Source organism: Electrophorus electricus, chromosome 3, assembly GCF_041902795.1.
Source record: "Electrophorus electricus isolate QZ-2024a chromosome 3, ASM4190279v1, whole genome shotgun sequence".
In the NCBI taxonomy this organism is placed as follows: Eukaryota; Metazoa; Chordata; class Actinopteri; order Gymnotiformes; family Gymnotidae; genus Electrophorus; species Electrophorus electricus.
In genome coordinates, this window is record NC_137499.1 from 20,678,125 (window position 1) to 20,692,945 (window position 14,821).

Genomic DNA, 14,821 nt, shown 5'->3' on the forward strand with positions numbered 1-14,821 from the left:
GGTTTTAGATGTTGGTTAAGGTAGTTAGCGCTCCGGGGCCTTTGAAATGAACTTCTCTCCTGCAGTGCAAAGTGCTGCCACACAGAGAATGTTGCAAGAATGACCTACATGCTTCGGCAAGTGCTTGTCCAGTTCATCCTGCCCAGATTTCAGTTTTCAATGGAACACGGAAATATTCAACTCACTGATTTTTCATGCCAAATTATTGAAATGATTCCATTTCATGTCTGTTTTGGAAATGGTATTGACTCATGTTCACGCTCTCAGAGGTGTGTTTCGTTTTGGCACGTCCACAGCAGCCCACAGTGGAATGCAATCGGCGGCAATGACAAAATTCTGGAGCCCAACTGCACGAGGCATGTTAATTTATATACTTATGTATTACTACTCTCCTCTCTGCCAGTCAATGCAATATAGTTGTGCGTTGATTGTAACTCAAGTGGTTTTCATTCAGTTTTGACATTAATTCAGCATTTCGTTCATTACATCCAAATTCACACGTATGGTTTTCCTGTTAACAGATCGAGCGATGTTAAATCAACGGGTCTTTCACTTTTCATTTCACCGTGTTTTCCGTATGCCACTGCACAGACTAGCATTGCATTTGGCTGTGTTCACTGCAACGATTGCAGTTCTGCAAGGCAATATATGTTTGAAATTGAAATAAATGGTCGTCACCAGACCGCATTTAATGTGGCACGTCCCAATAAAATGTTCCCATTCCCACTATAATCACAGGGGCAAAAGGTCAATGGGAAATCCAGAATTCTTTACGTTTTAACATGGATTGTTGAGCAGAAACACACGACGCAAACATTAGCGTCATGAATTAACTACAGATACTGCATTTCCCATAATGACCCAGCACTGCGTGTCTAACACTTGGAGTCGGCGCCACTAGCAGCAGAAATTGACCTACGCTTCTATTTCAATGCCATTCAAGCACACAGAAGACAAGGTAATGATAACGCAGACATTTTAAGGCTAGCCACATATAAGCATTTAATCTAACAAAACACATTAGACAACTAAAGCCAAGGTATCACTTATAACTAAATAACACAAGCTTGTAAAATATAAAATAACACCAGTAACTTGCTTTTTTTACAAGCTTTACGAGTGTTATCTCTCTAGCATAAACTGATTATGAAAAAACATCACATAATTCACATTTTAATAATTCAGTCACATATATAAGAGAAATGATTTCTTTGAGACATAAACTGAATTATTCACATGTATATGTGTGAAAGTTATCAAAATTAAATGTAAATATACAAAATATTCTCATGATAGAAGTGAGACGGCACTCAGAAATGATCAGTGAACAGGAGTAAGATGAGAAGAACAGAAATAGTGAAAGCTGATGCTAAACAGATAGACACAAGAGAGAGAGAGAGAGAGAGAGAGAGAGAGAGTAAAGCAGAAAGGAGCAACAGGTCAGCCTTTTTAAGAAAGCATTCAGCCCCTAGGACTGGATGCAAACGAAGGGGTTGGACTGCGCCCCCTTAATTCTGTCTGCTCCAATACAACAGGTAGTTCAGAAATTCCCCTGGGAAGCAATGTAGGTGTGCCTTGATTACATCTGAAGGTGGACTGTATTCATATCTGACATGACAACGTAATGCAGTAGGTGTTGTATTTCACATTTCTCCTGTGGTGATTGCATTTTAATGGCACATGCACAGTGATAACAGCCATTTTATTACTGTTCCTACAGGAATAACGTATCTATTGCCATTTTGGCAATATTTTTCATTTTGTCCCCATACCTGCACAAATATGCAGTGTTACCAGTACCCTCAATCCCATAAAGCTCTACTCCAGGCATGAGAGACCAACCATTTGTTTACTAAGGTGTGTTTGCAGCACACCTGTACTAGGTTGTATAGAAGCCCAGGTCTAAAGAATGGGCCTAAAATGTGGATCATGACAGAAAAAAAGATGAGTGTTTAAACCTGAAAGGCTGTTGAATATGCACAGCAAGACTGGAAATAACAAAACAGGGTGATGATCATGCAGTAAACCGTAATGGCTGGATCAGGATTTTGTGGCAATAACAAAATTAATTTGAATCCCTTGGTTGAATCTGTAAATACATTTTTATTTTTAGTGATTTATTAGTTGTTATTTGAATTTGCTTACATTTAGTGACTACACTTAAAGTTGTTGTCATCACTTTGTGTTTACTAACGAAGCTTGCTTAACGCTGGGGCCACTGTGATATCACCTTAAATTTACATCCCAGAGGATTTGCGGGATCTTAAAGGCGGTGTCCTTTCCTATTGTCTTGGTAAGCATCGCCACCCTCAGGCCCGGGGGAGGAAGCGCAGGTTGATGGGCTGGGAGGGAATGAGAAGGGTTCTGGTTTTAGGCTGTATTGCAGGGGCCTCCTCCAGACGGTGAACCTCATAGTGCTGCATCAGCTGCAGAGAAAAGAGGCGAAGAAGATTTAGGAGAGAACCAACAGGAGAGGATAAGAAACTACACAAGCCTAGTTTAAAGGTGTATTAGCCGAATTCCCCCTTTTCTTACTAATTCAAATAAACTGCAAAACATGTAGGACATAATAATAAAAATACATTTTCCTGTCAGTCACTTTATAAGACACTTCTCATCACACCATTACCGGTAAACACCCTGCATCACCGGTGCTTGTGCTGTGGACACACACACACACACACACCAAAAAAACATGCTGTGTTCCTTAAAACATTCACATACAGAAATGTGCTAAAACAAGAGTTATCACTTTGCATTTCCAAAATGGTAACACGCGAAGGGGAAGAAGTTGGATTCAGAATTAGTGAGTCATTAAATAGTCTATCAAATTCCAATTTGAATGTATTATCAACAGTAAATCAAGGGTGTGGGTGGCTTAAACATATATCTTGATTATTAGCCGATAACAAAGGTTTTATTTATCATTATTTTTTGTTGTTTTTATGTACAGCAGGTTTTATATTAATTATAAGTATCTTCAATTCTTCAAATCAGTTCAGTCTGCTGGAGCTTTGCAAGCTAAAGTAAAGTAGCAAATAATGTTTATGAAAGTGATTTTTTTTTTCTCCATGAAGTGCAGCTCACATAAGATGAACAATCATATTTTTTTGTAGACCCTGAACGAACCAGTCTATGCTCCACAGAGAGGGTCCCCCACATGGAGGCAGCCATGTTTGAATTTACTACAGAATTTCTGAAGCATCCAGGCCACTAGGTGTCAGTATAATAGTTATTTTTTTAATTTGAAGAAAAACCATTGGAAAAAGTGATTTATTGCTCCTTTAAATCAATGCAATGGACCTGTTACTTTTCATTTTGGCATGTTTTCATGTCACTATTTCAACATGACCTCATGTCCACTGCATTTTATTGTTTTCACTGTAACGAATGCATTTCAACGAAGCACACGTTTGATGTGCATAGTTGGGGTGAACAGACTTCCAGTTTTTCAGCTTCTTGACCTCTGTCTGGCAGAACACCTGGACAGACATGTTTTTTCATCCTTCTGAGTTGCTTTCCATTGATCAAGATTACTTTAGCACGTCACTGTGTCACATCCATGCCAAAGCATATACTTTGTATTTCATTGTTTAAACAGATCACCTCATATCTCAGGGCTATCTGCAGAAGGTAATTGCTTTAAATGCTAGTCAGTTAGGAGGTAAGCAACAGTGAGTAAATACCAAAATAGAAAACAACAACAATTGTCAGTGGTCAGTACATCCTTTCCTTTTGAAGAGTAAGAAAGGTCAATTTTGTGTCTTCTGTACACAAAGGTTTTAGTTTTGTGTGTTGTAGTATCATTGTGGTGTCATATCTCCACCCCCTGAATAATCCTCCTTTAAGGGTTATTAAAGTGTCTATCCTAAGGTTAGTTGTGCCTTGATTACATGTGTGACCTGTATTCAATTCTGACATTAATTCAGTGTTTCATTTTTTACATGCAAAGCCTCACATATAATTTTTTAGTAGAGGTCAAACGACATGAAAACAATATAATAAAAGTTAACGTAAAGGTCTGTGCTTGAAAATGAATGTCGTGTGTGTTCCATTTGACAATTTTCCACTGTCGTGACTGCATCTCAAATTGCTTTGAGACAACTACTGTTGTAAAACGTGCTCGAATGGCACGCAGTCCTCTGCATATGAAACCCACCCTGGACAGAGCGATGTGCATCTCCAGCTCCGCCAGCCTCTTCCCCACACAGGCACGCACTCCAACACCAAACGGGATGGAGCTGTAGGGGTGGTGCTTGGAGAAGGAGGCCCCGCCCCTCAACCAGCGCTCTGGAAAGAAGCACTCCGCTTTGGGGAACTCGTTCTCATCGTGGCTCACCGCGTAGTGGCAGAGATGGAACTGCGTCTGAGGGGGAGCAGGTGGCATGATGTACATGGATAGTTGTACGACACACACATCTGTTTGGCCTGTGGTAGTTCATCAGCAAGTTTACAGCCGTAGTAGCTGGTTTATGGCTGGTGTTACCTTCTTTGGGAACCAGTAATTGCCCACGACAACTTCTTTTTCCACAGTAAAACGTCCATTGCCAGACACTACTGGGTATAATCTGCAGATACACAGTCCACGTTTATAAAGGACAACCCCACAAAAAGAACAAAAAGAAACCCACCTCTCTATAAAGAAAATATTTAGAAACTGTCATATTCTGTTGCCAGGAAAACTGTGCATTCTCAGAAACAGGGTGGCAATTGTAGTTGTTTTCAAAAAAGCAATTTCACAATGTGACAGTGAAGTTAAGCAAAAATAAGAGAGATTCCAAATACTGGAAGACTCAAAACAACAGCATGCAACCCATCTGGTTCCATTTAACAAAATGGTCTACTGTCTCTCTTGTTTGGACAGTGGTATTGCAGTTACATTCTTGAACAACAGAGGAAGCATTCTTATCTTTTTATTATGGATGAGGATTAAACAATGAACTTGATTCTGTATCAGTACTGAGTTTTATTTATTTATTTTAATGGGTTTGAAAAGTTTACATTTATTCTGAGTCATTGCACTGAATTATTCTAAGCTACACCAGTCATCACCAACAATGTCTCTGGAGATCTACGTTCCTGCAGAGGTCAGCTCCCGTATCTGAAACCTGATCCAACCAGTCAGAATTCTGAGAAGGAACTGGTTAGCAGAATCTGGCATGTTAGATGATCTGATTATCAGAATCAGGCGCATTAAGATGGACGTATTAGCTGGGTCACACATGTTAGATGATCTGATTATCAAGATCTGGCGTGTTAGATGATCCGATTATCATGTTCAGGCATGTTAGATGATCTGATTAGCATGACCAGGCATATTAGATGCAGGTTGGAACTAAACTGTGTATGAGCAGGAATGCTGACCACAGAGCAACACGCAATGCACCAGCAATGAAACAGAAAAACATGCATAGATACTAGGTCCTACGACATGATCCACATCTTAACGTAAAGGACACATTTCTCGATAAACACCACACATTAAGATCTCACCCAGTGTGCATACAGGAAATGCATGTTTGGCCAAGCAGAACTGTATGTGCTTCAGGGCATGACTAGTGTACAAACACAAGACACCATGCTGTCAGCAGATAGGGAACTGCTTTTTTTTTGGACCAAATTATATCTACTATGTATTTTTTAAATCATGACATTCCAACAATAAACCTGATATAACCTGCATCTGACAAACAAGGTTATAAAGTGAGCAAAATAGGATGAGGTAGGGAAAAGAATCTTCTTAAAGGTGAGTGAAAGGCTAGAATCTGTTTCTGTCTGTCTGCCACCGGCTTCTCTGTGGTGTAAGCACAAGCGAAAGTAGGAATGTATGGGTAGTCCCTCAGCCTTGGTACATACCTTTTCTTGCGGTCAGATAAGAGCTGGATATCAATACAAAAGGAGAATTTTAATTTCATACTGGCAACTGAGGTGAGGAAATATTTTGCAATAATATTGACGGTAATTCTGATTTTAAAAAATGGCAGTTATGACTGCTGGTTAGAAGATTGTGTTGTACTCTTCTCCTGGATCAAGAAATAAACATTTATACACTACGAGTACAAAATCAATCCATTTTTTCTAAAATTTCTACAAAGGTTTTTTTTTTCTGCTGAATTTGTGTTAGCATTACACTTTGAACCTTCGCTGATGGCAGTAGACATTTGAGCTATTTCTGACCTGAACATTAGTTTATCCCCAGGTTCAAGGCCTCATCACTGTCTCAGCAAATGCTCAGGGATTTCTGAAGCATCACAGCACCTGAGTATCTCCTTAATGACAGCTTTTAGGTAGGGCATCCTTCTCAGATGCTCCGTGGTGGGCAGCTCCCTGTGCGGACAAACGGACACCACCTCCTGATAGAGATGATTCTGGATCTCCTGATCCCCAGCAAGGTGATACAATGTCCAGGACAGGGTGTTAGATGTCTGAGGGAGAGAGGAAGAGGGAGGGATGAAGAGATGGACCAAGACAGACATTCAAAACTTTTTTCTAATCACAGCCACAGCAAACTACTGCTATGAGTAAACTTGAATCCTTTTGGTTTGGGGTTCTTGAAGTGTTACAGTTGCCAGTATAACTAAAAGTTAAATCTAAAATGGAAGCTTTTTCCCTGTATAACTAGAATGTGTTATAAGATATGAAGTTACACTTATACAGCCCCTCAAACACACACACACACACACACTCACTCACTCACTCACTCACTCACTCACTCACTCACTCACTCACTCACTCACTCACTCACTCACTCACTCACTCACTCACTCACTCACTCACTCACTCACTCACTCACTCACTCACTCACTCACTGTGTCCACGCCTCCTAGTAGCAGCTCTGTGATGGTGGTGTACAGTTCCTCCAGGGAGAGCTTGTTACTGGAAAGCAGGTGGGTGAGGTAAGTGTCCTTCATCTGCTCACCATGCTGCACGTGCTCTTCTATCTGCTTCATCTTCCTGTCAATCAAATGTCGGGCTGGACCCCAACACACAGGTGGAGACATTCAGCTTTTCCCAAGTTATTTCACAATGGGAAAGGGGATATGGGTCTGTGTTCTAGCAAAGAATACAATACTGGGAAATACCTTCTAGACAACAAACAAGTCGGTATTATTATGTGTCTTGGATATTTTCTGTATGTATTCCATTGTGGTTTTACTACTAATTAACACGGACAACTGAATAATGTGGTCATAATAAAATGACAGCATTTTTTGTTTTTTTACCAGGGGCTGTGTTTACTTACTTTTATACTTGTCACCACTCAGACAAGTGCCACACACATTCCTTAATTAATTTTTCCAGCGTACCCACATCATAGAGGTCATCCCAGGCCTGGACGAAGCGTGTCCAGAAAGGGAAGATTTTCCGGGTCCAGCGAGGGAAGAAGAGCACAGATTCAGAGAGGGTCAACATGTTGTTGACAGCTCCTATGAAGCGTTGTGTGTCCTTGGGGATCTCCTCCTGCAGACAGCCCAGGCGTGTCTCGAACAGGACAGAGGAGATACCTGTACAGTCAGGACAGGAATAGGCTATAAGAGATGATCGAGAATTATGGAAAACCATTTTGGCCATTTTTGACAATGTGTCCTGACCAAGATAGAAAATTACAGTAGGCTACATTGTGTCCTGCAACAAGTATATAGATATAATATTAGTTATACTTATATAGCATTTTTCTCATAACCAATGTGTAACGAGACTCCTGCCTGTTCCATGTGGACAAACAGTAGAGTCAGAGGGATAACGCAGACATATGCATTTGAAAGACTTTTATTCCAAATCAAGCACACCACTATCAGGTGGAACAAACTTGCCGTTTACTGGAGTTCTGTAATAGAATGATAATTATAATTGTCTTGCATTGTTCAGGGTGCCCAGCTGACTATGTAGATAATTGCTAAAGTTAATGTGTGCATATATATATATATATATATATATATATATATATATATATATATATATATATATATATATATATATATATATATATATATGTGTGTGTGTGTGTGTGTGTGTGTGTGTATGTGTTTACTGCCATAATTAGAATGCTTACTGCCATAATTGGAATAAACTTTAAGTTACATTCATTTGGGTACAATGTTTTTTGTTGTTGACTGAGTTGTTTGGGGTTTTTTTTCTTTCTTTTGCAATTTGTGTCTGATTATGACATCACACCCCTGTCACTTCACCTTTGGAAAAATAAATCCCCATCATTTGCATAGGCGTTACCTGAATCGCCCTCTGTTTGATCTCCCCTCGCTATCCTGTTACATTAAATGGTGTCAGAAGTGGTTCCATTAAAGGAGATTAGGAGCGGTCCTGCTATATTGCTTAGGAAGTGGACATTAACGGCGTTGAAAGGAACCTACGCTATAACAGTGCATGACAAGGGTAAGGATGTCACCCAAGTCCAAACAAGACAGAGGCAGAGTAGAAAGACTGGAGTTGGAAGAAGAGTTGGTGCAAAGCTCTTTGGAGAGTCAAGGGGTAGCTGTGGCACATAATGCTTCACAAAATGAGGCGTTATTTTGGCCAAGAAATTCTGCTGAAGGTATTGTGGTGGAATTGGCAATCCTCATGAAGGGGCTGGTTCAAGGCCAGGCAGAACAGGATGAATGGACGGCACAAGTGGAGTTAAGAAATGAGCCGCGATGGAGAAGCATGCAGCACCAGTTCCAACAGCTCCAGGGTCAGGTGGAAAATAGTAATCCAACGAGCAGTGCTACCACCAGTGGAATTCAAAGAGCCAAAATTCCATCCATTAGTTGAAGGGGATGATATAGAGCATTTCTCAATGAGTTTTAAAAGAATCACAACTGCATGCCATTGTCCAGAGAAGCATTGGGCCGTTCGACTGGTTCCCCTGATATTAATGACACAAATGATTATAGGAATGTGAAGGAAGTGATTTTAAAGAAATATGACAGTTGTGCAGAGACCTATAGGCAAAGGTTCCGGGCAACAGAAATATGGCCTAATGAGACCCCATGGGTATTATAATTATACGAGACTGAAAGAATAGTTCATAAAATGGATCAAGACAGAGGAACAAACAACTCAACAAATATTGGAATTATTGATTCTAGAGCAGTTCATGAGGATGTCCAGACATGTGGATTAAAGGGTGTGGATTAAAGGGCGTGATCCGGAAACAGCAGAGGAGGCCAGGCTAGCGGAAATGTACATCTCAGCACGAAGAAGTACTAGTGTTAATACAGCCAATGGACTCAGAGACCAAGAAGTAAGTGTGGTGGGGTGATGAAGGTCGTGATCAGGTTCAGAGTAGATCAACTGCACACAAGAGGCAGTCAGATAAATCCATTAAGCAGGAGGTTGGATGTTATTATCGTGGGGAGAAGGGACACACCAAACCATCCTATCAAGCAAGGAAAGCGAAGAATACAGCCATCTGTTATGCGCCTAGGTCACACACTCCACACCCTCCCCTCCACACACACCTGAGAATATGGTGCATGTTCTGGTTAATGGACGTGCGGGGCAAGCCCTAGTAGATACAGGAAGTACGCAAACTTTAGGTTTGGAGAGTTGGGCTCCTGAAGAAGAAGGGAAGGAACATACATCTGTTAAAGTTTCTTGTGTGCATGGGGATATAAAATACCCAACAGCTGAAGTTGTTTTTACAGTGAATGGTCAGACATTTTTTATGCCAGTAGCTAGTTTGTCGAACTGCCTTATTTGGTGGTTTTAGGCCAAGAGCTTCCAATTCTGTGTGACTAAATTGTGCAAGTGAAATCCTGCAATGTCATAACCAGTGCTCAGAGCATTAAAGATAATTTCAATGATTTACCTTTTGCAGACACAGTTATTGAAAATGAGCAAGGTAAAACTCGTAAATCCAGGACAGAAAAGTGCAGGGCAAAAGTTAAAGGCACTGAAATGAGTCAGGAAGATGTTTTGGCACCACCTTTGATTAGTTTAGAAATGCAGATTCCAGATGATATAGCTGAGCCGCATAAAGCAGAAGGTGTCTGAAATAGATGGAGTAAAGCAGGGAATGGCACAAGGCATGAGTGAAGAAAAATATGTCATGAAGAATGATATTTTGTATCAAATGAAGGGCAAGGCAGAATCTTAAGTGGTTCCAGAATCTCTCAGACGTACGATCATGACACTCATACGCTCAGTTCCATGGGCTGGACGTTGGGGCAAACACAAGACACTGGTGAGGATCGCTTGTCGCTTTAGTTGGCCATTGTATACAGATGTAGCTGAATTTTGTAAGACATGTGATGAATGTCAGGGAGGAGTGGCACATACTTCTTTGCAAAATTTACCAGTTATAGAAATGCCATTTAAGAAAATAAGAATGGACGTAGTGGGGCCATTAGAAAGAAGTAAGAGTGGTAATAGGTGTATATTAGTGATCTATGATTATGCGACAAAGCACCCGGAGGTTTTTCCTCTTAGAAACATTTAAGCAAGACAGATTGCAAATGGCCTATTTCAGCTATTTTCCTGAGTTGGGGTACCAAGGGAGATTATTATTATAAACTTTCTCTCTGAACTTCTTAAACAAGTCTATCAGTTGTTAGATATTAAGGGCATTAAAACCACTCTTTACCATCTACAAACAGACAGCCTGGTGGAAAGATTTAACCAAACGCTGAAGTCTATGCTAAGCAGATTCATCTCGCAGTCAGGAAAAGCCTAGAACTAGTGGTTACCGTATGAGGTGCCGCTCGCATCTACGGGGTTCACTCTGTTTGAGCTTCTGTATGGACAACAAGTACGAGGACCACTGGACTTGCTAAAGGAGTTGTGGGAAGGGTCACAAGGTGAGCGTTAGAACATTTTCCAGTATGTTATCTAGATGGGGGAGAATTTGGAGCAGATGATGTCAGTAGCTCAACAGAATATGAGAAAAGCTCAAAAGAATCAGAAGGTATGGTACCATCGGTACGCCAGTGACAGATCTTTGATCCCGAGGCATCAGGTCCTGTTGCTCTTACCTACTAGCGATAACAAGCTATTAACTTAATGGCAGGGTTCATATGAGGCACTTTGCAAAGTGGGGAAAGTGACATCTGAAATCTGTATGCCGGAAAGGAGTAAACAGAAACAAGTGTGATGGAAATTATTATTCGATCATGTACTATCATGTGATTCATATATAATCATGTTAATCCTTTCTCATATCCTTTTTCTCAGAGCATCCTGGTATGTGCAAAAGTGTTTAGCGCGATAAGGAGCAGGAAATGGGTAAATAGGATGACCGCGCACCCTCCCTGGCGGAAGTGAAGTTTAGATATAAGGAGCAGGAAATGGGTAAACAGGATGACCGCGCACCCTCCCTGGGGGATGTGAAGTTTAGATATAAGGAGCAGAGTCAGCCTACCCCTTTAGAGCTTTCGCTTTAGCGCATTAGCTCTCACACAGCTGTGTTTTTGTATGTCTTATTTTCTTTATTAAATTACTCTTTTAATCACGTCTGACTTGCTGTTTTTTCAAAATTCCACCACACAAATCTTTCACGTAAATCATCTTAAACAGTTCCATTCTAGATTGGAACCAGTGGAAACGCAGCTGTTAATAAGAGCTGTGGAAGATGAAGAGGAGCCAACTAAACAGTATTTCCCTATTGGTAACGGCACACAAACACAGAATATGCCCCACCTAGAGACGATCCAGCAGCAACAGCTGAAGGAGTTACTGGATCTGGACTTGTTTCAGGAAAGACCAGGTGAGCACCAGCAACTTTCCAGAGATATATGGATAAAGCATTGCAGGGCACATACATTTGCTGCCATTTGGACGATGTTGTTATTTTTAGTGTAACCTGTGAGGAGTATTGCGACCATCTTAAACAGGTTCTGGGATGGATTAAAGATGTGGGACAAAAATGTGCTTTGGCCAAGAAAGAGATCAGTTACATGTGCTTCATAATAGGAAATGGAGTCATCCTTCCTCAACAGGAAAAAGTGGAAGTGATTCTAGACAAGTGACAGCCAAACACACACAGCGTGTTCTCAACCAGAAACCACAGCCTGGGTGACTACATTGGGCATAGAGAAAAGGAGGAAGGATAGCTCCCAGAACAGAGCATAAAACACTGGGCAAGGAGCCATACAGTCATTCACACTCACCAGGACAATTTAGACTAAACAATTAACCTAACCACATTTGTGGACTGTGGAAGGAAACTGGAGACCACAGAGCAAACCCACAAACATGGGGAGAACATGGAAACTAACCCAGATAGGGACATGAACCCAAGCCCCTAGCACTGTGAGGCAAATGTACTACCAAGCCACTGTGCTGTTCAATCCTGTAGATACACTCTAAGACACAAATATATGTGGACAGTGACACTTTGTTGAATTTAAATAGCATAGTGACTGCCTTTATAACTTCTTGCATGTTTTCTACACGTGTCATTTTAAAGCACCAAAATTATTTGAACAACTGGGCTTAAAGCCATTTGTTATTTGATAGGGGTGTGTAGTTGTTCATTCATGGTGAACTGTCCTCTTAATCGGAGGATTTCCTGTAGATTTAATCTAATAATACTGTCCAACAACACAAAGACCAAAGGAGAATAGCTCAAACTAAAGAGGGATTCCGTGACGATCGGAAAATCAGCCCCAACTATTAAAATATAGCAAATTAGCAATCAACATAACTAAGGAAAAAGCCGGCACTGCTGGGCTCAGAAACGTTCTACACTATAAAGGACTGGTGTAGTGCTGTTGGCTAAAATACATTTTAAGTGCGTTAAGAACATTAAATGCTTTAAGAAGGGCAATTGCTTCACCAAGGAAGATGTCTTTTGTACACTTCCATTCATCTTGTATTAACTGCAGAATGGATTTTGTCTGATTCGCAAGTTTAAAAATCAGTTTCTACACTTCATTTTTCTACCATGACCAAAGCCATTGCAAATGTCACTTTTAATTAGATGAGGCCTTGACTAACATCCAGCCTCCCTGCTCCCCCTGACCTTCAAAGCCAAACTTGTAGAGCTCAGAGGCCAGGTCAAACACGGTGGTCTTGTCTGGGCTACGCAGACGCAGGAGTTCCAGCCTCTGCAGCAGGTCCGTTACAACATCGTGGAGAACTGGTGCATATGTAGCCACCTCGTGCAGTTTCAACATCTTCGGGTTCAGAGCACTGCGCAGGCGGTACCAGTTTGCACCCGTGCTGAGGGAGGCAGAAACATCAAATCGTTGCCGTCATTCAGGCATCAGACTAGGACATTAACCAGTTACTAAGTGAGATGAGTTGATGGGAGGTCTGAAGTTATCAGATTTCTCAAAATTAAGGCGGTGCTCTAGAATGTAATTTTGAGTGTCACATTTCTGAGGTCAATAGAACACTTGACACTTTTATTCACTGTTACGTTCTGCCAAAAAAATTGAAGAGATGAGAAAAACCAACTCGACGTGGAGCCCGTAAGCTTGTCCGCGCAGGTCTCTGTACTCCTTCCAGTGCGGAAGTTCGGAGCGCAACGGGTAGCGTCCCTCCTGACGGATCACCTGAGAGATGAGCTCCGCTGTCGCAACGTTAACAATTTCAAATGGACCAAACCGGGATCGCCAGATCGGCCCATACAGACGTTTGTGTTCCACCTGCCAACAACGGTTACAGACAGTGAGCTCAGCAGACACCATGACAGCTCCATTAGCTGAAGTCCCTCACGTGAAGCACTATATTTCTTCTTATACTGTAGGGTGAATTCGGGTCATCTTGGACTTTTTTTTTTTTTTCTTTTCAATTTTGAATTCTGCAACTTAAGATCCTTATTTAGGTCAGCTTTCTGCAATTCCCATGACATTTTCTAACCACACCAGAAGAAAAAACTTCACCTGTTAGTGTTCTTTGCGCTAATACTAACAATACTAATAAAACTAATAATAATAATAATTCTGCATGAATTTGACAATCAGGGACAAGTCACTTTGTAACCAGTTTAAACAGACAAGGACAGACTGCATTTGTATCATGAACTCCTGTCTGACAGCTGCAGGCAATATGCTAAATCTATTTAGTTTAACATTTTATAGCCCAGCAAAGAAATAAAATTATATGATGTGCCTGGATAACTATGCATGTAAATGTATCATACAATAAGTTCAAAAGAAATTTTAACTTCTAACCTGCATTGCATGGCTCCTATCCGCGTAGCCCTTTATGAAAAAAAAGTAAACTGTGGTCGCTAAATTGGGACCTGGCAAATCCTCGACCGTCTTTAATTTCCCTGTTAGTTCGCTGGTTTGTGACTTTAAGCTTCTCGCTATACCGTCTTGACACGGTGCGATTTTCCTGCCGAGAGTCGCTGCGAGGCGGACAGGTCTAAACACCGCGGAGGCGGTCATGATAAACTTAACGCTAACGGTCAACCTCTGACCGTTTCTATAGGAAAAGAGAAAAACACGGAACTGTTGCAGAAAAACTGTTTCGACGCAGAACACACGCCCACAGTCACGAATACAGACCGCCTTTAGAGTGTCTGCATTACACTGCACTAAATTAAGGCGCAATCTTATTTTTTCTTTTCACGGAAATTATGCTTTAATATACAATTTTTGCAAGCCACGTTTTCATTTCTTTCAATGTTGATTTGTTTGACATAATCTACTTTGAAGCATGATGTCGATATGCTGATGCTAAAAGAAAAATGACCTGGTTAGGCGTGTACTTCCGGATTTGTCAGTACAGGGGAAAAAAAGGAAAAACTCAGTATTAGGGTGAAAAGGTCAGTACCAAGCACCTACACCACCTCCTAGGTGTAGTAGATCCCTACAGAGCCATAATTTTGGGACTACTGTAGGGCTGAAACAACTCCTTGAGAAACTTTATTTCT

The 14,821-nt window shown here is 41.0% G+C and overlaps 1 protein-coding gene across 1 annotated transcript; it reads right to left on the reverse strand.

Moving 5' to 3' along the window:
- Window positions 1-976: 976 nt before the first annotated feature.
- On the reverse strand, window positions 977-14,413 carry cyp27a2 (cytochrome P450 family 27 subfamily A member 2). The gene is made up of 9 exons (XM_035524848.2): window positions 14,115-14,413; window positions 13,396-13,586; window positions 12,959-13,158; window positions 7,308-7,505; window positions 6,810-6,973; window positions 6,259-6,425; window positions 4,487-4,568; window positions 4,160-4,366; window positions 977-2,426 (listed from the first exon to the last, which is right to left on the reverse strand). The coding sequence occupies exons 1-9, from the start codon at window positions 14,331-14,333 to the stop codon at window positions 2,310-2,312; spliced, it is 1,545 nt and encodes a 514-aa protein (XP_035380741.1). The 5' UTR covers window positions 14,334-14,413; the 3' UTR covers window positions 977-2,309.
- Window positions 14,414-14,821: the final 408 nt, after the last annotated feature.